The sequence below is a fragment of the Pseudoliparis swirei genome, chromosome 20, assembly GCF_029220125.1.
Source record: "Pseudoliparis swirei isolate HS2019 ecotype Mariana Trench chromosome 20, NWPU_hadal_v1, whole genome shotgun sequence".
Taxonomy (NCBI): Eukaryota; Metazoa; Chordata; class Actinopteri; order Perciformes; family Liparidae; genus Pseudoliparis; species Pseudoliparis swirei.
Genome location: NC_079407.1, coordinates 9,589,715 through 9,617,375, shown reverse-complemented (window position 1 = coordinate 9,617,375; position 27,661 = coordinate 9,589,715). Strand labels below are relative to the sequence as shown.

Sequence of the window (27,661 nt, the reverse complement as noted above, 5' to 3'; positions counted from 1 at the left end):
CATGCCAACGGAGAACTGGAGACGTGAGAGGAGGATGGAATGGTTGATAGTGTCGAAGGTGGCACTGAGGTCAAAGAGGATGAGGATGGTGAGATTGGAAGGGTTCGTAGAGATTATGGAGCTTGAGGTGGGGCTTGAGTTGTGATGCAACAGCTCTCTCAAGGACTTTGGACAGAAAGGGGAGGTTAGAGATGGGCTGTTTTTTGTTGGGGATGTCGGGGTCAAGACCAGATTTTTTCAGCAGAGGGGTGATGGCAGCGAGCTTGAGTGAATGGGAAGAGGGGGGGGGGGGGGCAGGGTATGAGACCAGAGGACAGCGTGGAGTTGATGATGAGAGGGGAGAGTGAGGGGAGTCAGGCCTTTGCTAATGAAGAGGACCAAGGGCACAGGTTGAGGTCTTCATGCTGGAGACTATGGAGGAGAGGTCCATTTCAGTGATTGAACTGAAGGATGAGAGTGAGTGGATCGGGAGTAAGGGAGGATCATGTTGAGGGCTGGGGGCGTGGTAGTAGAGGGGGAGGGGGCAGCCAGCTGGTTGTGTATTGCGATGATTTTGTCATTGAAAGAGGATATAACTGAGTTGCATTTGCTGGTGGGTAAGGAGGTGGAGATGGTATTTATGGGCTTGAGGAGTTTGTTAATGGTGGTAAAAAGCATGTTGGGGTTGTTAGAGCCAGATTGGATGATGGAGGAGTAGTGGAGGAGCAAGCGGTGTTGAGGGCATCTTTATGTTGTCGTTGGTGCAGTTTGAAGGCATTAAGGTGAACAGTGATTCCAGTTTTATATCAAATACTTTTTATTATACTTCATTGTATCCTGGACTTTCTCTCCGCCCGAGTCACTGACGGTTCAATTCAATTCAGTTTTATTTGTATAGCCCATTCTCACAAATTAGCCTCAGAGTGCTTTACAATCTGTATAGACATCCCTGTCCCAGAACCTCACATTGAATCAGGAAAAGCACCCAAATAACCCTTTCAAAGGGAAAAATGGGAAGATAAGTGTTACAGTTGACCTTGCTTGATAATTATTGGTGGTGGAATATTTGCATTTGCATGTTTAATGTACTTCTAATTTCTGTAATTTGCATAATGACCTTTTGCTATCCGAGCAAATGGTTTGCTGAACTCCACACAAATTTTTCCATTCCCACTGATGGCCGTAGTTGGAATCCATTGTAATAGGCCGTCTGATTAGTGATTCAAATGCTTACCGGTAAATGGGGGAAAGGGGTCCAGGCAATAGGCCACTTCTGAAGCTAAAGCACGCAGCTGGCTTCACATGCACACAAAGTGCCCGACGGCTGATGTCTTTTTAACCATGTACTTAGTTGGCAAAATGGGGAATGCTGGGAAGGCAGCTGGAGGGAAATTTACTGATGCATGAAATCATAAAAGCCAATAAGATTATAGCTTTTTTTGAAACTACCATTCATCATAGATGGGTGTATTTACAATTTCCCAAAGTTGCTAGACACTAGTATACTACATACTGATATGCAGCTGTGGAGCTCCATATGCAGCTCAGGTAGACTGTTTTCTGGTGACATGGTGACGTCTCCACACCGTGTTCATATGTTTCACCACTATTAAAAAAAGTGTCCGCCCTACATAGGGGAAATCAATGTATATATAACACAGCTTTTTCTTTTGAAAATATTTATACACTGTGTGAAATTTTCGCAAAGATTTGAAAGGTAACTTTTGGAAATAAGACTTATCAAGAAGCTACTTTCTTCAGTCAGAATATGTGTCTATAGTTACATTTTCAATCCAATTCAGTTTATTTTGAATATATATTCCATCTTCAAACCTAAGAAAAGTGCATTGCTGCAGTTTTCCCATGCTACAATGCTCCTCCACACCCTATACTGGCTCCAGTTGATTTGAAAACCCTGTTTGGTTTGTATGTATTTCTCCAGGATAAATCTAGACAAGGACATCAGGTTCATGTACCACTTACAGAAACCAGGCTTCATTTTGGTAGATGCACTTATTTTCTCTATTGCCCAGAGTTAGAAGTGAAGATGTATACCACACTCTTGTCTATGTGGTAAATACTGTATGAAGATACGGACTGAAACAAAGGAACGCAACAAGTTGAGTTAGTGGTACCCAGTGCGAGCCAAGCACCACAATGATATGCAAAAAGCACCAGAATTCATAACAAATTAATATTGGCAGAAAAGTTATGGGCAGTACGGCTGTGCTAGGCCCAGTTACATGGAACAGAGTCCATGTAACTGGAGGGTTATTTGGGAGTTTTTCCTGGTCCGATGTGAGGTTTTGGGGCAGGGATGTCTATGTGTACAGATTGTAAAGCACTCCGAGACAAATTTGTAATTTGTGAAATTGGGCTATACAAATAAACTGAATTGAATTGAATTGAATTGAATGGAGGACTTTGTTAGCTGGTTATGCAATCAGTGGTGGAGGAGCCCGGCTGGGAAAGTTTGGATCTGCTGTCAAAAGATGCAAGAAATCAGACAACTGCATAGAGTGGACTCTAAGTTGGTGATGCATCTGCAGGTATATACACTGACTTAAACAGCTGATTACGCCATGTCAAAATGGAAAGGAACATCAAATAAAGCAGCAGATAAAACATAGGCCTAGATGATTGTGTGATTACGCTGAACAACATAGGGTTAAATTACCATGACAATCTCAAATCATACTACACAATTAGAAAAGGCTTCTGGTGACTTCAGGTGGCGGTTGATGCTCTTAGTATCCAGCCCCAGCTCTATAAAGCTGATTTAGTCTCATCCAGGAAGCGTCTGATTCGAAAAGGTGAAAGGTCATAGGAGGGCACTTCTCCCAGGGTGAGTTCACACAGGAGCTTTCCAATGATTGGTCCAAACTTGAAGCCATGACCTGGAGAAGAGAAGTCAATACGTTGAGCACACATAGGTGGATCATCAAACCATACCAAACTAGAATGGGCACTCGGTAGAGCGCATACCTTCGCATATCACAAGATTGGGCATTGAACTATGAACATGTTGGCATTAGTTGCATGCCAATTGGATAAAAATTGACCGTGCTATGGTAAAAAGAAGATTTTGACCTATCCATAACCTTGACCTTTGACCCGATTGATCCCAAAATCTAATCAAATGGTCCCCGGATAATAACCAATCATCCCACCAAATTTCATGCGATTCAAGAAGATGTTGACCTTTTCATGAACTTGACCTTTGACCCGATCGATCCCAAAATCTAATCAAATGGTCCCCGGATAATAACCAATCATCCCACCAAATTTCATGCGATTCGGTTTAAAACTTTTTTTGTTATGCGAATAACACGCATACAAATAAATAAATACACGGCGATCAAAACATAACCTTCCGCATTTTCAATGTGAAGGTAATGATCAACACCCTTATGTGAGCAAATCCATGCCCTGTACCTTGTAGTTACCTATAAATAGTCTGCATCTCTGGGCCTTTGTCTGAGTCAGGCAATGGATTTGAGCCTCACATGAGTTCATAGATAAAAGAAAAGTAAAGCTGTTGAGATGCCTGTCACTGAGCATCTATTCACTTTCGTGAATCGGGACCAAATGCTAAATTAAGGGGGATTTGTTCTTTCTCTGCGTAACGGCTTCACGTGCTCAAGCCCAGGAGTGAGAAGAGAGTGTGTATATTTTCGACATGCAGCAGTCTGATTGTCCTTGTTGCTCAGGTCTGGGAGGCGAATTGTGAATGTCAACAGGGCTTGAGGAATGCAGCACATTGCCGTCTGACAAAGGTCTCGGAGCTCCCGTGGATTCTGCCTGTCTTTGAAGTCATAAAAGCTTGGCTCCGACAGCTTGGCCACGTGAATTTTCATCTCGCCAGAGAAAGAAAATGGAAAAGCTCAATAGATGGCCAAGCCCACAGGGTGACTTTGTAGCGATGGCAACCCCCCAGTACTTGCTTGAAAGCACTTGTGTCTGGCTTTGATGACAACTACACACAGTGAAGGAGGGCGAGAAAGGCAATGCAGTTTTTTCAGTATTTGGAAGAAGCCCTGTGAACCTCTTCGGGCTCTGAACATCTTTACTGGAGAATGAGCACAGAGAGTACCGATAATAATGAACTGTGACTAATAAACATAACGAGCTAAAAAGATCATCACATCTCCAGAGACAACACTGAAGTCATGTGACGGTTATCCTAATTACCAGATTCAGAACTTGCATTTAATGTCATCATCCAAGTCATAATTAAGACTTAATACTATGGTGGTATCTTTGAAAGAAAAAGACAAAAAACATGGATTTTGAACCTCAGAGATGGAAATAATAACTGACATGTATTCGTGTTGCTGCAACATTGTTGTTTGGTGAACTTTGTTTTTTAACTCTGAACTATTTTCTTTATTTTCTTTTATTTAAGTATTGTAACTGACTACTTTTCAAGCCACACTGGTTATACTAGTCCAGAGAGGCTAAGTGAACTAGTTCTTGTGGGACAGAGAAGATGAGTGGTCTGGTTCTAGTCTGACAGATACTAAGTGGACTGGTTATAGTGGGACAGAAAGTCTGAGTAGACTAGTTCTCTTGGGAAAGAGAGACTGGGAGGACTGGTTCGAGTGGGACAAAGATTATGCTTCACTACTTGTACAGTCCAGAGTTTCAGTTAATATTACATTATTTGCATGTATGGCATTGCCTTGACTTTCAATCAGCACTGAAAGCTTACAAGTAACTGTTGATTGTGGAGGATATTTGAAAAATAGGAAAAGAAGACATTTTAACATAAGATGACATTTTAAAATGAACACTAAAAGACACTGGATAGCACAGCTAGTTATGTCCTCTGATTGGCTGAGGCATGGCTGGTTGCCATTAAATGGAGCTTAAGCGGTAGTTCATAAATGAAGACTCTTTTTACACTACTGGTCATTAAAAATATCTCAGTGTCTAATTCTCACTGTGTTTACACTATCAACTGATTGGGGCATCCACTTTTAATCAACTAATCAGATGCGTGGCCTTAAGCCAATCATATTCTTGCTGTCAAAACCAGATGTGACCCTCCTCCACCCCAGGCTCCTCCAGTCAGCATTCAGTCCTGCTACTCATTCATTATCAGATTACAGCAACTCTCCCCACCACCACCACCACCACCACCACCAGTGTCTGGACTCTGCCTGTTCAGAACTCGGCATCACTGCCTCTTAATTATCCTGATTCAGGATGGAGTCCAATTGACTTTGCACTATTTTAATGTTATGCAATTTTAATAAATGTATTGTTAAATTTGAAACAAGTATTTCCCGATTTAATTATGGTAAAAGGTAACTGGACTGTATACTTGTATAGCTTTTCTAGTCTTCCAACCACTCAAAGCTCTTTAACACTACGCAACATTATTCACCATAATTCATCCCTACGGGAGCAATTTGGGTTTAAGTATCTTGCCCAAGGACACATGGACTAGAGGAGCCGGGGATCAAACCGCCGATCCTCTGATGTTAACTCTAGTTAGCTGCTTAGGTCCCTGTAACGCGTTGTCAGACCCACTAATGTGTCTTTTTCAGTAAACACGTGGTTAACGCTGTGAATTCAAATAACAAGAATTGCTTAGCTTTGGGCAACACACCATCTTAGCTTTAGGAGAAGCATCATGGTTGGGCTTAACATAAGTACCAAAATGGCACTAATAAGTTTACACTGTAGTTACTTAAATCCTGGTGTCTTATAAAGATGCTAAAGGTGACTGTGGATTAGTGGTGAGCAGGGTTGTCCTTCAATCAGAGGATTGGCGGTTCGATCCCAAGCTTCGTTAGTCCATGTGATGTGTCCTTGGGCAAGACACACTGTTCCAGAAACAGCCTGACCTGTTAAGAGCTCAAACCCAGGAGCCCCACAGGAGGAGACAGGCACTTTGAGATTCAGTCACTGCATCAGTTGTTGGTATTTACTGCTTATGAAACCTCGATTTCTGTCTGCTGCCATGAATAAAAAAAGAAAGGGTGCATGCGTAAATGGGACCGTTCTGGAGTAGTCTCTGGTATTTGAGCAAAGTTAAGCTATTCATGTCCTGGGAATTCTTCTGTGCTGAACACAGAAATTCTAACTCATTAGAAGCTGATTTTTCCGATCACTAACACAACCAGCGGTGGAGCTGCAGCACACAGTTTAGAGAGGTTCACTTTAAAAGCCTTAGTTTCTCAATCAACCACACTCACTGTTAGCATCCTAAAATCATGCAAACTGTAGACAAAAACTGAAGACCATAATGAGAAGTTATGCAAAGAATAATAATAGGAGAGACACATCCATCACACTTTTTATCTTTAATATATCTATTTGTTAATTGCATCTGACTAGCTTGTAATTTGAAATGTAAGCCTTAAACTAAAACTTCAAACACTGTCTAACCTGCATTCATAGTTTAAGTTTTGATTTTATTTGGTATTTATTTCAAGGCAGTGTCATGGCCTCACTAAACACACTTTTGGATTCATGCTTGCTCATTTTTCATTTTATTAACCCCACAGTAACATTCAAGTGGTCGGATTGGTCAGGCGTCCATGCTCGTCGAGGTACCAGTAACCTGATTTGTTCAGATCCTATGCCCTGACCAATGGGCTGTGCAGACCCTTATTCTCGAGGTAAATACCAAACCTCTGCCAAGAAATGCAGTGGGATTAATAATCACGTGAGTATAAGAATATATATATATAGATGGAATTAATGTGGAAGTGCGAGAGTGTCTGTATTAGAGAGCAAACATTATCTACATCAAATTAAAAAGGGAGCGCTTTAGTTCTTCATGCCAGACAAGGTTCATTGTGGACTTACTCCAATTAAAATGTATTAAGATAACGGGTAAAACCGTCTGAATAAATGAAGGCCTCTCTCAAATGCAAGTCTGTTTCAAATGACCGTGGTCCTCTAACCACAAACATGTACCTCTGGAGCTTTTATGTCTGGGCTTGACACACACATGCACAGCTTGTCGAGTGTTGCTCTGTGCTGCTCACTATGTGGCTCTGACTTTCTTGGTTGAGGAGGAAACAAGTGATGCAGATTCATAAGGCTGCTGCAGTTGTTGTGCTGGCACTCATCAGCCCACATCTGGAGTACAAGGTGCCAGATGAACTTATTCTGCTCTTTGACTTGTTGAGCTGTTTCTACTGTTCATTTCAACAGCAATTATTTCTAGATCAAAAATAAATGTAATAAATGATTGTAAGATGAACAACTGCTGCTGTGGTGAGATCAACTAGTGGGAGAGCATTTTGAAAGTCCTCATGTGTTCCATGATGCCCACCACTTCGGACCAGATTTTGACACGACATTCATAGTGCCCAGAGGATTAACTCAAAAGACAAATTATTTGTCTTTGGTTTTTGACCAAGTGCCTAAACAAACAAGGCCATTTCCATTAGTCGCCACTTTACTCTGTGTTTCGTGCTAATTTGCAGATGTTCGAATGCACTAAACTACAATAATGTGCATAGTAAACGTGACCTGTTATACACCAGCATGTAACACTGACAGTGAGCATTGAAGTATTTAGTGCAAAGCACCAAATGGCCAAGTACAGCCTCACAGAGCTTTTAGCATGGCTGTAGATTCCTACATAACTGTACAGCTTCCTAATAGTTGCTCTCAATACATTCGCACAGCTGGACAGCTGCAGGGTTCAGCTGTTACTAGGCTAAAGATTAAGTAAAGGAAGCTTAATTCCAATGCTGACAACGATGAGTTGGACATTTCTACTTCCGCTATAGCTCTGGATATGTTAACAGTGGGATGATGCCTGCTAACACACTTATTAATTATGATCCCTGACATAGATCTTCTTTGATTTGGTTCACAATATTTTGTTTTTATATTGTGACGTACCTGAAAATCCTGCTCCAAACACAATGTTGCTGTGGGAGGGGTGACGGTCCAGCACAAAATGATGGTCAGGCGTTAGCTGCAAAAAACACAAGGAGCCAGATATAAATGAGAGGGTTTGGAACCTCAGGGCGGAGTTGGTATCTCACAGCTTCCATGTCGATGAAAGCACTATAGTTTCTGCATATTTCGTCAAGAGCGATACGATATTAAATAGTATAATAAATTAAGTCTTAATTCTACCATGAATAGCAAACTGACATAGCAATTGTAGATTTTCCAGAGTACCATCAGACAAGAACACACACACGCCTTCTCTATCAAAGTCATTGCAGAAAATGTATTTAACTGGATGAGTCCAGCGCGGAATACATAATAAACTCTGACAAAGGGGAACATTTTACCACAACTGAAGAGACACATGTAATTTAACTCTCTGTCCTCCATTGAAAGTCACTGTTAATGGAACCAAACACTTTCTTTTAAGTGAGAAAAGAGCATGACTGTCAGGATTTTCAGGGGCATTGGACAAGGTCACAGAGATTATGTTTTCCTACAGCTTCAGTGTGTGGTCGTGGTAACAACAGCTTGCTGTGTGTATTGCTGAAGGACAGAGCAGCTGTACAAGCCCCACCCCCGCAACACACACATACACACACACACACACACACACACACACACACACACACACACACACACACACACACACACACACACACACACACACACACACACACACACACACACACACACAAACACACATACACGCACACACGCTGTGTACTTCTATCTTTGCAAGGACACTCATTGACTTAATAAATCAGTCATAAAAGACTGGGTCGGGGCCCACAGGTGGGTCGCAGGAGATATTATTGGGCTCATCAAATAAATTATCACAATTTCTTCCAGTCTTTTATTCAACATTTCTATCTGCAGTACACCTTTGAGCCACATAAAGGAGCCTGAATGTTCATATCGTTCTGATAATGGAAGCCTACTTATAGCATTGAATCTCATATGAAGGTCCAGCTATATTCTGTTTGCTTAACTGTTGAGAGGAAATGGAAAGAATAAGCAATCCAGTTAACTCCACCTAAACATATATTGTTTAACTGATGTGTGGGGTTGCCAATGAGTAAAATTGTCCTTTTACCAACAGGTTGGCGATTACATAATGTTCATAATGTCAAAGTTTGAGCGAGACTCTGAACCCCTAGATGCTCCCTGAGTGCATTACAGCAGCCCACTGCTGCTAAAGTGATCTCCTTAATCCGGAAATGTTTATACTGTATGGACATTTTTAGGGCGGGGTTTAATGTAATATACAGGACTGTCTCAGAAAATTAGAATATTGTGATGAAGTTCTTTATTTTCTGTAATGCAATTCAAAAAACAAAAATGTCATGCATTCTGGATTCATTACAAATCAACTGAAATATTGCAAGCCTTTTATTCTTTTAATATTGCTGATTATGGCTTACAGCTTTAGAAAACTCAAATATCCTATCTCTAAATATTAGAATATCATGAAAAAGTATACTAGTAGGGTATTAAACAAATCACTTGAATTGTCTAATTAACTCGAAACACCTGCAAGGGTTTCCTGAGCCTTGACAAACACTCAGCTGTTATAAATCTTTTTTTTTACTTGGTCTGAGGAAATATTAAAATTTTATGAGATAGGATTTTAGAGTTTTCTTAAGCTGTAAGCCATAATCAGCAATATAACAAAAAATAAAAGGCTTGCAATATCTCACTTGATCTGTATTGCATCCAGAATGCATGACATTTTTGTTTTTTTAATTGCATTACAGAAAATAAAGAACTTTATCACAATATTCTAATTTTCTGAGACAGTCCTGTATATGAACATTTACAGTTTAAGAATGAGAAGATAACTCCAATTCAATGCCATCACTTGGTGTCATGTCATCAAAGTATTGAACATGTGTTTAGGTTTTCAATAACACGTGCATAAAACAAAGTTGTGGTTAATCAAACGTGCATCTCTTATAAATATCTGGTATACCTATACCTAGGGGTTGAGGAACTGGCAGGGGGAAAAAGTATAAATTAACACACACATTTGCTCTTCTCACGATTTGTAGCTAAGGTCCATTATGAATTTGATCATGATGGTTTATAATTTTTAAGAAATCGGTCTCTAGTTATAAAAAATGTGGTAAACACTGGCCTATAACCCTAAGCTAACCTAAACTTAATTCTAACCTGAACCTAAACCTGAACACACACACACACACCTCATTTTTCCGATTGGTTGTACTGGAACTATTTCCTAGACAAATGGAAAGCAGTTATATGCTCCGACCTTGGGCTGAAAGTTACACTTTAATTAACAAAATAGAAGCATTTGAAGTGTGAATATCTTCATAGTCCTTGAAATGAGTGTATCATTCAATAAGCCTGGCCAGTTTGTTTAATTATCGGATATTTTCTGATGACTCATAGATGTCATCAAACTGCTGTACCATCTGAGTCTGAAATGTCAACACTTTGATGTACGGTGAAGTGAAGTGTGTATACTGACCGTGTACATGCAGCTCTCCACCACAGCAGGTTCAGGGACCAGGCCAGGAAAATAGCGAGCAATGCAGCGCTGGAGGATGTCAATATCAGACCTGTCTGTCTGCTTGTCTCTCTGGTCTGGGTCTGTCTCACTGCCCATATGGTAGCATATCTGCACACAGAATGACATCATCTATATTAGTTTGATATCAAATGCTCAAAGCTTGGTAGCCCTGCATACTTCAGATGAATAGCAGCTAACGTTCTTTATAATTGAACACCATCCAACCCTGACTGTGTTTTGCGGCGTTTATGGAATTTCTGAGGTTTCATGTTTATAAATTCAACATTTCTTAATTTAGTATTCAGTTATCAAGGGTCTTTGGGTCATTTATGCCAGCACCATTACCATTTGAATCACAATCATGTTAGAGAGACTCACTGTGGCACTCCTTAAGCATCACTGTTCGCCTTGAGCTCTTACCATTCAGCAGCCCACATCTAGGATTAGCATATCATGCAGGGAAGATACGTTTGTATTATTAAATGGTAACCAAATAGAACCAAATGAGCCTCTATTTTATGATGATCTAAGACACACACAATTTCTATTAAAATGTCAGAAGTAAACTTGTAGAATACAAAGTATTCATCTGTAATTTGGTCAACAATAGTGAGATTGTATCTGTGTTTTTGTGTGGGTGACAATGGTGAATATCATATCTCTTTTTGGTCCGTTAGGGTACATACAAGAGGTCTACTTGCAATATGTCTTCACAACTTGTGCAGGGGAGTAGCTAGACGATAAATCAATACACACAGCACATGCCATCTTCAAGTGAAAGAATATTATTAAATACAACATTAAAGATATAAAGTCAAATTATGTAACATTTTCTATGATTAATTTAATGTCTATAATGCAGGATACATATACTAATAATGCTATAATTACAGTCATAAGAAAGAAGACATTTTCACTATTATTTATCCCCATGGGTAAATTCTTCTGTGCATTTGACCCATCCTTATCTATGAAGGAGCAGTGGGCTGCAGGGAAGCGCACAGGGAGGAACTGGGGGTTCAGTGTCTTCAAGGACACTTCGACATGCAACTATGGGGATCAAACCGGGTACCTTTGATTACAGGACGACCACTCATCCCCATGAGCAACAGCCGACCCCCAGAGCATATTCCTAACACTGTATAAACAATAATCGCACACATTATAAAGGATTTCATAATGAGTACAATAAAACAGGTGTGAAATGAAACTAATACCATTAGATTCATCAGGTAATGTTTTGTGTAAAGTTTAGTAAGAAGGAAAGAAAGACATGTTTTACATATCAGTCTTACAAGAGCTGCAGTTAAAAAAAAAACTTTCTGACAAGTTGATGCTGTAATTTTGTAAAAAATATCTGAGAAATTACAATATTATTCTTGCATCATTGCTTGATTTTTGTCAAACTATGTTATGTGGTCCAAATATTGGACCACATAACATATGTGACTGTCTCAGAATATGACATGGCGTCACCATCTGTCTCCTCCTCTCTTCTATGCATGTGGTCTGCTATTAGGCTGTGAGCTCCTGCTGGCCCGCCATATTGCGTAGAGATGTGCCATTAGATGACTTAAAACCCAACACAACTCGCACAACTAATCTGATGCTGAGCTGGGACGAATCACATTTTCCAGTTGACTTTGCAGCAGTATTCTTTTGACTGCAATAGTACCACTGTGGCAACGTGGTTCTCAAAAGCAACCTTCCAGCTCGTCTATCTATCATTATTTTATGATGTTGAACATTACATATTCTCCGTACCGTATACAGAGCGTTAATATAGCAGAAAACTACTATTACCACCACCGTGAAGGAATTTGTCAGGTGGCGGAACCAAAACACACGCCACATCTCGTGGGATATATGCCTCCATTTCATGAAAGGAATCAGCAGAATTAGGGAACCAGAGCTGGGGAGAGACAGACTTAATATTAGAGGGAGAGATATGACTGATTGTTCTGAAAGAGGTTTTGTGAAGATGATGCAATATCTTCCATTTGAGAACTGTAAAGTATTTCTAGAGCACACCACTGAAGACTTCTCTTGGATGGAAAAGATGATAAAGCTCTTCTCCCAACTCACTTTGTTTCGAGTTTGATTGGCAGTCAGATTTTCTTATTCTGAATAATTCTGAAATAATTACTGATTAGCTGGTATAGTGTTGTATCGCTCGGTACGATTGATTGTTTTTTTATTGACTGAGTTTAGGTTTGGTTTAGCACAAAAATTACGTACAAAGTCTAACTAACTCATACATAACTGGACGCATACTTTTTGGTTTCATATGACAACGTTTTACCAGCAAACCTTTGTCAGCAGAAGGTTGCTTATTGTCAATACGACCACTCCATCTTCCTCCTGCATGATGGGGAGGGGCAGTGTTTCTTATTGTTGTTCTTTTCTAAGTGCTTTTGATACTATTGACTTGTTTTATTGATTTTGTTAATATTAGATAGTGCTATACTGTACATACGTCTTTTGTCATTACAGTAGTTAGTCTAGTTAGTCTATAATCAGTTACTGTATACTTTAGTTCTCTTATGTTGACCTCTTTTGGTGACTAACTTGGTAATATTAGGTACAAAGCATTATCCTGCTATTAGTTGCTAGCTTCAGCTAACACTACAGTTCTAACCTAACAAAGTTAGAAGCAGCAACCCTCCTGAATGACGTGAATTAAGCATAGGTACTTTTTTTTGCTAACTGTATACATTAAAGGTTTCATAGTGTTTTTTAGTCAAAGCTACATAAAATTCCATTCCTGCATTTGAAAAATGTTACTATATGCTGTTAGCAAAATGATTTAATGGGTGTACGATAACAAATGCTTTGGTGTTCTATAGCCACATCATTGTTTACGCACTTTGTACCTGTATCTTTATTTTATCAAGAGCAATGTTTACTTCAGTGCACACACAGCACTGGTTTAGATTGTAGAATAATTAAGTCAAATTATCAATGAGAAAAGAAAACTGAAGATAAAACATTCAAATATAAATGATCAGGAATAATCTTTTTTACATTATTACCATAGAAATTGAGGGTTCTGTAAAGAATCAAGAGTCTTCTAATCTTGAGGGTTCAGTACTGTACCTTCATGAGGCCCGGGTACTCATTGGACGGGAGGCCGTAGATGTGATATTTGAATTCCTCGCACTCGGTCAGCAAGACGCAGGGAAAGCGCTGCTTCACGTTATATGTCCCTGGAACCTTCTCTTTCCAGTAACACACGTTGATCTTCACCACCTATAGTAGTGAAACAAGGGACCCATTAGTTCCAGCCAAGTTCCAGAGATATAGCTGTCACTTAAGACCTTATGATGGGACATATCATATGGGGGCATTAGTTTTGATGAACAAAACTACTTTCAGAGGGTTTCCCAAGCACTAGCTGCTGTGTAAAGAGCACACTACTCCAACTTATACTCCAAACAAAAGTAATAAATAGGCTCCTACACCAACTTACAACACTAGCTGGATGTCAATATGTTTCTTGTAAAAATACCTTTTGTTCCAACTGAAGATCCCTTCCTCATGGATACACTTTGGAATATAGTTTTGCCCAGAATGACAACTGTATTTTTTTTTTACACATTCCCTCCATTAGGAGTATGATTAGAACATATATCTCAAAGGCCATTATGACCGGGAGGATTGATTACAACAAGCAAAAGCAGTCTTTCCTATTGTTTCAAGGCAGACATGATAATAGGGAAGTATTGCTGTCTTATTTGTTTTTGTCATGGTTAGAAAAATTGACTGGTACTGTTAGGAAACAGTATGCAATCATGCTTTGTTGACCCAACCTACTTTCAATGTGCTTTTACAGTGCTAATGATAGCACAGTGCAATGCCCTGATGGGCATTTGGCACCAATTTGGGGTTAAGTGTCTTGCCCAAGGACAAAAATCGATATGGACTAGCGGAGCCGGGGATCAAACTGACGATCCTCTGATTGAAGGACAACCCGCTCTGAATTACAGTCCCCCCAGTAAGTGTGAGTTCCTAGTGGTGTGTTATGTACACGGTGTAGTGTGTTGAGAGATAACCCCTATTAACTGTTCCACCACTGACCAGCACGCTGGGTACAGCTTGCTCCACCACAGGGGATGCAACTATCTCATGGCAGGTGTATTGCTCAGGGCCCAAGGAAGCACAGTGTCCAGTGTGAAGTTATTTGTATGAGCGGTCAACAGCAGCTGCAGGCAGCAACAACACAGGCCAAACATTCGTTCCGTTCTCAACAGACATGTTTTCAACAGCCACTGCACAATATACTCTGTATAATATATAATAATTATAACATATGTTGAGATGTATAGAAATATTCAAATAACATGCAAAATCACATAACAAACTTCTACCCAAACGTAGCACACATTTTTTCTCTTTCACAATTTACAGTTGTGAAAATCTTTTGATGAGACCAATCAAGTTATCACTTGATCCCCTTTTTGAGAACTGCAGATGAGCATTCTGGAATGTCCAATGTGCAAATACCATAGATATTGCCACCACATTTAATGGAAATGTGATCATAACTTTCCTAGAGGCCTGATGGTGGCGCTAGAGGAGAGATAATTACCATCCCTAAACATTGTCTTCTGAGGTTTTGAATGTTCACATCAACAGTCGTGGTAATCGAGGCAGTAGTTGGTGAGTGTGTGTTACCTCAGATATGATATATTTTATTTTCATGAATGATATAGTTATTGTACAACTCAATACTACACTTCTCTGCATGAAGCCGTACACATTAATGAATACACACTGGCACAGAAATAGCAGCTTGCAATAAAACATCCATAGCACCCCCTCACTCCTCCTCATCACTTGTTTCTGTCTACTCAAAGTGCAATTACCAAAGTAGCTCTGCGGTGGTGAAGGGAGAATTGGGATTTAATGAAATGTGTTACACATGGCTGTACAAATGACGTCCATCTGAGAGTGGCAATAATAAGGACACATTGTTCAGGAGCTCTCAAATGTAATGAACTAACCGGCCGTGCTCTCATTCCCAGGGACCAGTCAATGAGCTCAGAGCCTGTGCTTATGCCACCAGTTCACTCAGGCATGGCATTCTCTAGCCCCCCAGCCTGCTGCTAGCCTGCATAATGCAATTCCAATATCAACTCCAATTCTCCACTTTAACAGCTGTCTGCTTGTTTTCCTATCACCTTCTCTTTTCAGCCTGTGTGGCATATTGCGAGATGGAAAAGACTGCCTGGCTGACTAAGGCCTTTGAGCCCTTTAAATATGGAGGAGGAATGCTTTTGTTTCTGTGGCATGTTCAGGTGGGCATTGAAAGAGAGGGAAGCAGGATTAGAGATGGATAACTCCAAATTGAGTTTAATCTGATGTGAAATGTGTGGCTGATTGTGTATCTCGGGCCTTATGTATGAAAGATTCACACCATACACCCCCCCCCCCCACACACACACACAAACACACACACACTTTTTTTTATAAACACATGCCACACGCCATACTGTAGATCATGCTTAGAGTTGTTGCTCTCTATGGAGCCACATGTGACGGAAATTGACTGTCAGTGAGCCATGAATCTAGTTGTAAAACCCATGTTTGTTTTGGGTTGTTAATCAGCTAACCGAGAAAAGCCTTAATGCAGCCTTAATAACAGTAAATCTACATCAAAACATTTGTTTACAAACTCATGCAGTTTAATGCATTATTGAACAAAAAATGTGTCTCCTTGAACAGCCACATCTCGGTTCTCACAATTGCAATCTGTTCACGAACCACAGGTAAACACAGGTTGATTACATTCAGCACATCCTATCCTATAGTTTTGATCTGCAGTAAAACAACCACATAGTGCTGCCAACAAAACCAGGCATTTGGTATCATTAACATGTATGTTAACTTCTTGAATTTCTTGAATCCTCTGGAAATTCACACCAGACTACAATATTGATATTTACACATCTATACAAACATGATTTCACGTGGGACACCACATAATTGATTACCTTGAGTGGCAACTGTAAGCCAGTGTGGGCCAGTAGTCTGTTAGCCCAGGGTCCAGCGGTGATCACCACACTCTTGGCTCGATAAATACCAGCAGAGGTTGACACTGTCACAACAGGGCCAGGCTTGATGTCAGTTACCTTCTCGTTGTCTCTAATGACCCCACCAAACTTCACAAACTGCCCCTGGGAAAACAGGACACAACATGTGTTACTGATAACCATTCACTGAAAGTGTTTCTGTTACGGTATTTTACCAAATTCACTAATCCGTGAAATGTAGTCTCCACAAAGACATATGTAATGTTTCTTAGAAAATGTTATTAATATGGAACTAAATAGACTGTGTACTGCCAACAAGAAGCCTACAGTACATTGTAGTGGTTGCAGTCCTTTACATGAAGGTTGATAGGGAAGTTGCTTGGGGAATTATGGGAGGAGATGTTAAGAATTTAAATTGAGGAGTATCCAGACTATTTTACTATCAATGCCACATACTATTTCACTTGCCCTTGCAGAACGTCACAACATTTGGATGAAATGTCAGGCAAATTGTTACAGACAAATTAAGCAGCTACTGTGAGAAAATGATGGGAAAAAAGTTTGTTTTGAAAGAGAGAAGAAAAAAAAGACATTAAGAAACGGGCTACTCTGAGATACTGAAATAAGACAAATCAATTGCGATACCTATTAAGATATAACACTAAAGAGAGTATTAAATCACGGCATGAGCATACACAATCTATCTGTCACTACAAGGTTTGATTTAGAATTGACTGCTGCTTCACAAATAGTGCCTGAACAATCTTTTCCAGTCAATTGAAAATGACACCTCACTGAAATAACAGAGCAGTATTTTGTGCACGACCTGGCAGCCATGGATGAGTCTGTTCTCTTCCAGTGCCTTTTTTTCAGTGCTGACAGAGTCCAGTAATGTGAATGTGTTGCTGAAATATATGCCTGGTGTGAGCTATTATTAGATTCAATCAATAGGCATGAAATATGTTCAATTACCCACATCTTGGTATTTTTCAGTCCTTTTATTATGGTACATATTTCTTTACCAAGACACAGCTTTCTGTCATGAATCCTGGAACATATTATATAAAGGAACATGTATGTTTTATGCAAATTTGCACATTTTGCATTGATCATTTCTGGCAGTTGCCTACAAAATGTATTTCAAAAGGACAGGATGAGGACCGTGTGTACTTTCATATTAACCAAGACACCTTAAAAATTGTATATATATATATCTATATATATAGATATATATATATACAGAAGCTAACATAGATAATGCTCTATCAGCAGGATCCATGCTGTACCTGTACAGTCTTGAGTGCACGGTCAGCATACAGAACTCCAGCGGTTATGTCCACCACCGCGCCATATCCCACAGCAAGGTTGACATTGGGGATGTGCTGGCAGAAGTTGTCACGGTTCAGGATTGCAATAGGAACCTTGTTTTTCTGCAGGGTGTCCTTCATCAGCTGGTAACTCTGACTGTCCTCTGGTCCCATCACCACGAGTCCTGTTTGTCTGAGAGGGGAGATCAATGGAGATGAAGGTAGAACATTTGTAGGAAATGGTGATTACACATTGAATCCTTCACAAATCACCAACTGGAAAAGATTGCTAGTACTAATGTTAAAGGACATTTAAATCCAGGGGACATCATAGTATTATTAGAAGAATATAACAGGGCACTGACTACAAGAGGTCAACTTCACACTGGTTGGATACTAAAGTGTAAGTAGAGCCAGGTAAAGACTGGTAATATCCTTACTGCATAAACAAATATTATGCATGGAATGTCAAAGTTGAAATAGGAAGTTTTGACAGATGCGTGTAACTGACAAATTATTTTATTATTTACCTGTTATATTTCTTAACTATATTAGGTAAATGTTGTGTGTCATTATACTATTCACTTTCCTGCCCTGAATCTCTGAAAAAGGTAAAAAACAAGAAATGATTGATGCAGGACAGCATTAGCCTGCTAGGGCTGTCAGTATGCTAAAGATTGGATTAAATATGAAAGGTATTGAGTTATTTCTTGTACGCATGACCAAATCAATCCAACTCAAAGATCAATTACGAGCTTATACAAATCTTTCAACCGCATCTCAGGGTTGTAAATATAACTAGCTGATCACATAATTGTTAATATACTATAAAACTATAAAATTACGCTACATTTATCTTATTACTTCACATGACGACACTTTAATGTAAAGGCTTTAGGAAAAGGTAGTAAGTGAACCTTGAGTTTAAAATATTTCCATTGAAATTTTTTAAATTGAACCTTTTCTGTATCCTTGTTAACTTTGTTCTTTCTCTTCCCAACCTTAAAAGGATGTATTGGAAGAAATGTCCTTATTACTTCTTTAGACTTTTCATGATTTGTTTTTAACCATCCCTTGATTAACATCCGCTTATTCCGGCGTTGGGTCATGGTGACAGCAGACCCAGCAGGCTGACCCAGGCTTCCCTCTCACCCACAACATTTTCGAGCTCTTTCTGGGGGATTCTGAGGTGTTCCCAGGCCAGCTAGGAGATATAATCCCTCCAGCGTGTCCTGGGTCTTCCCCGGGTTGGACGTACATACTATAGAATCCAAACTTTCATGCTTTTTCATGACAGATCAATCCATGATATATTCATTCAGACAAGTGTCCACAGTGCCATTTCCAAATAACACCGAGACTATTCCGTCACACTCAGAAATGTGTTAAACACTATTTCAGTAAAATTGTCAAATGTATCAGCCCATATGTTCTGTTATGATTCATATTAAAGAACACTTAAATGCCTTAAATAAGTCTCCTTTAATATAAATCAAAGAAAAAATAACCAATGTGCATCTATCAGAGCACACACTTACTGCTGATTAAGATAAACGTTCACTCTTTCACACATTATTTTGTTAGTACTGATGCTGCAAAGTGACCAACTTTGGTTGTTTGCATTAATTGTCATCTAACCTTTGCAATTGACTAGAAGAGTTACAGAAGCATCTATATGTACAATCCAGACAAACTCCTGAGGTGCTGAGAAAAAAGCCACCTGCAACACTAATAACAGCCAATTGAACAACCATCTTTTTAGTATAAGATTAATATGAAAGAGAAAAGCTATTGTAAATGTATCTTTTCATACTGGGGCTTTGTGTAGGTTCAGTTGACAAGTTCACAAGTTACAATAGCAGATGAGTGGGATTTGAATGGGGATTACATGAGTAGACAAAAGAAGAGATGCAAAGCATATATGTTCTGAAAGAAGATGAGGGACATGACTTCAAACATTTTCGAAGATGTTATTACAGTGTAGTGGCCAGAGATCAATTATCTGGTGATGTGGTTTCTATAGATGGCATTGCCCTAGCATCCAACACCACTGTAAAGAATCTTGGCGTTATCTTTGATCGGGGCTTGTCCTTTAACGCCCACGTGAAGCAAATCTCAAGGACTGAATTCTTTCATCTTTGTAATATTTAAAAAATCAGGCACATCTTGTCTCAAAAAGATGACAAACTTGTTCACGCGTTCGTTACTTCGAGACTGGATTACTGCAACTCCTTATTATCAGGCTGCTCTAATAAGTCTCTTAGGTCCCTCCAGTTGATCCAGAATGCTGCAGCTCGTGTTCTCACTAAAACTAAGAAAAGAGATCACATCACTCCTGCACTAGCTGCTCTGCACTGGCTCCCCGTAAAATCAGGAATTACTTTTAAAATTCTTCTCTTAACCTACAAAGCCTTGATTGGTGATGCACCATCATATCTTAAGGAGCTTGTAGTACCATATTGCCCCACTAGAGAGCTACGCTCACTAAATGCGGGACTACTTGTAGCTCCTAGAGTCTTAAAAAGTAGAATGGGAGCCAGAGCCTTTAGTTATCAAGCTCCTCTTTTATGGAACCAGCTTCCACCTTCAGTCCGGGAGGCAGACACAGTCACCTCATTTAAGAGTGGACTTAAGACGTTCCTCTTTGACAGAGCTTATAGTTAGGGCTGAATCAGGTTCACCTGGTCCAGCCCCTTGATATGCTGCTATTGGCTTATAGGCTGCTGGGGGACGTTTTAGGACACACTGAGCACCTCTCTCCTCTTTTCTTTCTCCTTATGGATGAATTTGTATCTCTCTATTGCACATTACTAACTCTGCTTTCTCCCCGGAGTCCTTTTGACTTCACGTCTCATAGGGTCATCGGACCCTATGAGACGTCATAGATCCTATCTGCCTGATGGATCATCGAGGTCTGGGTCGTGGAATATGCAGTCATTGCCCTGTTGAGACTCCGCCCACTCCTCCTCTCTACCTCCATCTGCCTGATCGATCGTGGAGGTCTCCATCGTGGAATATGCCTACTACGAACTATTCATACACTGTTATTTTCATTGAATGTGTTTTAACTCTAAATCTGTCCTTCTGTACACATGACATCTATTGCACCTGTCCATCCTGGAGAGGGATCCTCCTCTGTTGCTCTCCTGAAGGTTTCTTCCCTTTTTTTCCCCGTGAAGAGTTTTGGGAGTTTTTCCTGATCCGATGTGAGGTTTTGGGACAGGAATGTCTATGTGTACAGATTGTAAAGCACTCTGAGACAAATTTGTAATTTGTGACAATGGGCTATACAAATAAACTGAATTGAATTGAATTGAACCTTATGTGCAGGCATTTGTGTGTGACATACACAACACACCTGGCTAAAACAGACAGAATACATTCAACTTTAAGGTTCCAGGTTTATTTTATTTATAATTTTACAACACAAGGTTACGCAATGTTAGCAGGAACCTCTTGCCACCAATATCACCAATGCTCGGTAGATCAGTACTTATGATGTTCTCGGCAGTTTATTCACCCGCTATAAAGCATGTCTGGGATGATGTTTTGGATGTGCTGTAGAACCATAATCACTTACTCAGAATAGGGCTGAGTGCTTCAGGGTGGTAGACATTTAGACTGGACACCGCAGACTTCTTAAGTACAGGAATGATGGTTGCTTTTTGAACTAACTGGTTGGAACTAGAAATGCACCATTCTGACTGTTTTCTGATGGTTTTGTGCCATTTTTATTTCTCCAATATCTATGTAGAGGAGATGCATGTGTTGAAATGTCCATGACTGGCCACAATGTATAAACATTATTTTACTCAACAATAGACAAGACTTAACCAATCAGACAGTTGGTCAACTTTTGAAGCAGGAAGTCAGTCTGTAAACTGTTATGGATCACACAAAATAATGGTAATTACTTTGCTATTAGCCTAATTTTTATTTTCCAAATTAGTTTTGCTATCTGGCATTCAGATCTGAAATTGCACTGCACTTAATACAAAAAAGCAAGTATCTGCGTGGTTGCAAGAAAATATTCCATGGAAATAGAAATACAATAAAATGAAGTCAGATGGAAGGAATGATCAATGCAACTTTAAAAGGATCTAAACATTGGCATTTGAATGGACATCACATGATCAGTAGACAGTAATACAGCAGGACACTCACACGTAACTGAGTCCCAGAGTGTGAGGTTGAGAAAAATAGGGTCTGGTTCAGTAATCTGGCTGATAGATGGCTGACTCGCCCTTTGCCAGCAGTGTTTTCTAAAGGCTGCTCCGACATCTGTCAGCAGTCATAAAGCACAAGCAACCCCTGTAAAAAGCTTCAGCCATTCATCAGAACATTTAATGACCATGTCTCCCTCTGTGTGGTTTTGTGTTTCCGAGTGTGTGACAGAGGAAGGAAAAGCCACGCTAGTGTAGGATCATAAATATAATAGCTCATCTAGTCCAACATGTCAGACTTGGTGATTGGTGGCACAAGTTCAGCTTCTAGATGTGCACACATGTTGCCATGTACTGTATGTTGAGAACATTTTCAGATTTTTTGGCACTTAGCTTTGCCCTATTCCTTTTACGATTGGCTCCATCTGTCCCGGAGGCAGCAGCAGTAGTTTTGAGGCATTGCTCACACCAGCTTCGCCTGTATATTTCTCATGGTGATGAACACCTTTTTTTTTAAAGCCCCAGGGCACAGGTGGCTTTCAGTTGTGGACTAATCAGTCATGAGCTGCAGACGGGGGCATAGAATGACAAAGCGCACTGTGTTTTGAGGGAACACAATGTGGGCGTGGCTTGGTACCTGGACACATGATTAATACATCAATGTGTTATTCAGCTCTCTGGTACTGAGAACAAACAGAGACAATATGGCCAGGAAAGTTAAAGTGCCAGAGGAGGGTACCTCATAGTTTGATGCCACTGTCATATTTAGAAACACACAAATTCCTCACCAGTCTGCGTATGAAAATCAGAGGTTTAGTGAGATGAAAAAAGCCCCTGTTCCACATTCAAAGGCATGGGAGCTGTCAAGGGGTGATTCAGTGATGCCGGAGGTAATGAGAAAGTCATGCATTCATGGCTCCCGTAGATTGAGTTGCTGCTTTTGTGCGTACATAGCACCTTGAATGTGACAAACCTCTGTGTTCTGGCAACGCTTTTGTTGTGTTCTGTATAATGGGTTTTCTCTGTGTGTGTTTCTGCTGACTGCTTACCTGTACAGTTTGACACCCGCCTCCTGCTCCAGCTGGGCCCACAGCTCGTAGCACTCCTCCATCATTTGGGTGTAGAAGTCCTGCTCGTAGGCCTTGCGGATGATGCGGGTCTGGCCATGGGAGCTGCCTCGGCTGTGGGGTAGGACAAACTGGAAAGATGAACATAGGAACACACGGTTAAAATTAAATTACTTTGATTTGGGAATAACATCCAGGAAATGGCAAATCGTGCACTCACAGAAGATCTCTCAAGAAAAGTTATTTCAAATCGTTCATGTGTTCTCTTATAAATGTCCAGCAACAAGCCCTTTTAAGAAAAGGTTTTTAAGTTAAAATAAGTTTGAATTGTTGTATAAAATAACCAAGTTTGTAGGTGGCAAGGGTTATTTACATAACAAAAGACCTTTGGATTCACATGGGACACATTCAGTGGTCTCCTGGGTAAGAGTCCTGTGTTTGTTCAACCCAGCCTCCATACTACGTGTTCTTTGTTGCCCTTTGACTTCCTTAGACATTCTGGCTCAAGGCGGGTTGTATATGAAATACAGTGCATTACTTTTCGTAGGCAAGTACAATGAGTGAATGAGAACCGTCTGGATAGTTGAACATGTGATTCCAAAACCATGTGCATTCATTTCCTGCTGCAACAGCCTCCACACTCCTGGAAAGATTAACCACTAAATATGTACCAATCTATTAAGTTTGATTGTAGGTCTCTGCCTGATTACACATCAAGTATTACATAATGACTCAGCTGCATGCCAGTAGATTGGTAGGTTGTGCGGTTTTGTGACGTTTCAATTGCATTTCTAACATGGACTGGAAGTGTTCCAGAAACAGCTTCCTTGAGATGTATTTATATTTAAAACAACCTTAAAACAGCCTTGCCTCTAAGGGGCCTGAAGCCTTTAGATTCACTGTTCGGCAATTGGTTTTAAGTAATTTAATTAATCACATATGTGTTTGTCAATATTATATGCACCACTAAAGAACATTATATTGACAAAGGCCCTAAATCAGCATCTGCATTATTAGATAATGTCGAAGGAACCTTCTTGTTCCTAAAAAATCATCACTTTAACTCAGTGGTCCCATGGACGGATTAAGAAACCACGGGCCCCTGGGCCTGGACCTGTCAAGGGCCCCCCCCCCCACCCGCAAAAAAAAAAAAAAAAAAAAGTCAAAACAAAAAAGTCAACAAAAAAAAAGTCAGAAAAAACAACATTTAAATTTTTTTTTTTTTTTACATCGCTAACAAAACAGTCCGTATGGAACAACGATACCGGAGCTGAGCAGACAACATAACGCAAATTATATGACCATGACATGAATGACTTAAGCCTAGCATATACCGGCTATGGCGCATCGTGTCATATCATCATATTCATATCAATACAATGTTAATAACAGCGACGTCACGCAAGGAGGCTCAGGCCCAGGGGCCCCGTGAGCTCAGGGGGCCCATGAGCTCAGGGGGCCCGTGAGCTCAGAGGGCCCATGAGCTCAGGGTTGTATAATGAACAATGTCAGTTCATGCGTATTACCTGCTTTAATTGGTCTACTTGTGTTGATGCAAATCAGGGACGTGCGGGTGATCACGACAGGTAAAAAAATAAATCATGATAATATCAAATTTATATTAATATTTGTCCACTGATCTTTGTGTATGACTAATTTTGAACATTTTTATAGTCAAAATCGCTGGATTTGCCTATTTCCTGTTCAAATACAGGGATGAAACGAGAGGTGCGGCAGCAACGAGTCAACCCTCACCTCTGAATGCACAATCCATCACAAACTGGGTGGATACATGCAATTGGCGCGTGCTGGTTGCCGTATCTCTGCATGTCGCCAATATAATGTTTGCAGATACGTTTATTTGCCCTGATTTTCCACAGTCTGGCTAATGTCTTGAACCATTAAAGTGTAATGTTTGTAAGTGACATATTTAGTTTTGCTGATGGGAAATAAAACCGCAGTGAAAAGGCACAGGGTGAGGCAGATAGTACTCTGCCGCACTGAAGGGGCGCTCGTGAGCCAACGGGTACTGTGGTAGACTTTTAAAACTAAAGTAACGGAGGTTTTTGTGGCGAAGGACAGGCGCATGGTTTCATCATTATTCATCTCCAAATAAAGGTAAAAACAAACAAACAAACAGTTTTCATTTTAATCTTACAAAAAATAGATTAGACTACGAAAAATACAATAGAATATTAAAAAATTAAATTTTGGCCTTAAATAAAATATTCTTTGTTTTTCTGTTCATGCTTTGTGTTGAGCAATCTGTATTAAATTGCTTAAAGTATCATAATTAAGTTTTAAAAACAACTGAATATTTCACTAAAGGTCAAAATTGAAATCGGTGTTTCTGTACACCACTCTATACCAGTGGCGTCCCTAGGCTAAAAAACCCGGGGCTAAAGCCCCGGATGTTTTTTAATTAGCCCCGAATGTTAATTTCAAAACAAAAACAAAAAAAGATTTGGCACACAAGTGGTTAACACCTCCAGGTCGCACGTGACGTCATTCACCCAAAACAGCGGAGTCAGACTGGCAGCAGGCGCACGTAACAGCAAGCTGCTGTCTGAGAGTGTTTATATGTCTACACATTTCGCTGCTTCACTCCTCTGGGCTAAGCCCAGCGCCGCCGCTCCCATAACGCACATCGCTCTGCCGTGATACGCGCCGACACATCCGCACACACAGGTGAGCTCACTCTCACTAGAAAAACTCACTAGCACCCCCCCCCCCCCCCCCCCCCCCAATTGAATAAGCTATAACCTTTTGGGTTTATATATTTGTCAATCTGACACTAAAGGAGTCAGTGCCTCACCAACCATGAACCTCACCGCACGTCACTGATGCAAATGTATTCTGGTACGTGTGAGTTTGTTCTCCGACAGCCGGTGCTGTCAACATGGTTAACGCTGGGTCTGTCATGTCCTCATCAGACAGTCAAAAACCGGAAAGTCAGGAAGTCAAAAGCCGGAAACAAAGACAGCGCCTTAAATATATAAACACAAAATAATAATAAATGCATAACCTAAATAATGAACATACTTTATAACTGTTATAAAGTCTTTTTTTGTGTGGCATTTCCTCACAACTGATCCCGAAAGAAATTGTCAATGGGCGCAGACACTGGAATTATCTAGCTGTACCCAATGATTTATGTTGAGACGTGTGAGGCTGAGTCAATTTCTCTCCACGTAGGCTGCAATAATATTGAATATAGTCTTAAAAACAAATGAGTTAGAAATGTCAAAGTTTGAAGAAGAGAATGAGCTGATTGCCTGGCCTGATATCGATGTCACCATGTGCCAACAAGCAGCAGGCTAGTTGAAAACTGATCGCACGTGTGCCTCATGTCGGAGACGCTATATAAAGGCGTGTTGGGTCTGGTCTTCTGAAGGTGTATTCATTCATGTATTTTATTTTAAACGAATAGTAAATAAACATGAAGGATGTGATAGCTTAGTGGGGTTATTGTCTTAACAACAGAGCCTACACAAATGTCAAACTTCACTCTTTCAGAGCCATCACGTCTCAATATTATAGGCAGAAACTGTTTAAGAAGGCTGTGTTTAAATACATGAATTGAAAATATAATTAAACATTACACACCGATAATTCAGGTGCTCGCTCCCAAATATGACTTTATATTGCAATTAAACACAAACGTCGTTATTTTGCTATTTGTTGATTTATTACATTTTCTTCTTCTTCTTGAGTTGTTCACTGAAGCAAGTTGAAACAAGTTGATGTGTTGCTGAACGTGCAAATACAATAGATCAGAAGTGTTTAACCACGGTAAAGCAGATCTCACACGCACACAATTGGTTAACTTGTGTATACATTGCATCAACACAAGTTGACCAATGGAAGTAGGTAATAGCCCTAAACTGATTCACTACTATACAACTTGAACATACTTTGTATAATTATGCTCCATGTGGGAACGTCTCTCTGGGATTGCTCAACACTGATCTTATGGAACGCGGTTCCCTGTGGGACGCACCTGCTCCAGTAGCAGAGTCTTCTGGTTCCTCTTTGCCAGCTGATAGCCCGTGAAGGAGCCTTGGACCCCGGCCCCGATCACTATGCAGTCATACTCCCCGTTAGTCGACATCTTATTTCCGTTTAGCGCTGACGCCACAGCACGCGCGCATATAAGCGTCTTCTCAATATGCGGGAACGCCCGATTCACGCGAAGGGAGGTCGCACGCTCGCGCAGGCTGTTGGTGCCACTGAGTTATTCCTGTTAGAGGCTCAGAGTGTGCCCCACAAAGCAAGCTCTTCAGAGAGGCCCTGGTGTAGAGATTGTACCCGGTTAGGAACAATGCTGCGTTCCGGGACTGGTCTGCGCCAGTGTGAGCGGAAACGAGTACCTGACAGTCCAACAAAAGGACTTTAGAACACACACTGTGTTCTAAAGTCCAACATATCCCAGATAGCAAACTGACTCCGTTCCGGATCCGTCCCGGATGCGTCATAGGCTCCGGAACGGATCTGCATTTTTTTTCCGGATCCACGGAGGACCAGCTATCATTCGTGTTGTCTTTATGCCTGTTCACTTTGATGTTTTTACTTGACTAATTTTAGTGTCAGAGTTATTATAAAATCTTTTTCCCGATGAAAACAAGTGTTTTTTGAGAAGAGAAATCAACTTATTTTC

The 27,661-nt window shown here is 40.4% G+C and overlaps 1 protein-coding gene across 2 annotated transcripts in view; it reads right to left on the bottom strand.

Annotated features, from left to right (window-relative positions):
- pipox (pipecolic acid oxidase) overlaps positions 1–27,427 on the bottom strand; it is a 31,367-nt gene extending 3,940 nt beyond the window's left edge. Inside the window, exons 1-8 of one of the 2 annotated variants that reach the window (XM_056440663.1) lie at positions 27,005–27,420; positions 22,987–23,135; positions 17,754–17,967; positions 16,429–16,611; positions 13,532–13,684; positions 10,394–10,543; positions 7,849–7,924; positions 773–2,876 (exon numbers count right to left, since the gene is read on the bottom strand). In XM_056440663.1, the coding sequence (XP_056296638.1) occupies positions 2,746–2,876; positions 7,849–7,924; positions 10,394–10,543; positions 13,532–13,684; positions 16,429–16,611; positions 17,754–17,967; positions 22,987–23,135; positions 27,005–27,115 (1,167 nt within the window). In that variant the 5' untranslated portion in view covers positions 27,116–27,420 and the 3' untranslated portion in view covers positions 773–2,745. Of the gene's footprint in view, positions 1–772; positions 2,877–7,848; positions 7,925–10,393; positions 10,544–13,531; positions 13,685–16,428; positions 16,612–17,753; positions 17,968–22,986; positions 23,136–27,004 lie in introns of those variants that run through there. The other variant, XM_056440662.1, reaches the window with a different exon arrangement.
- Positions 27,428–27,661: the final 234 nt, after the last annotated feature.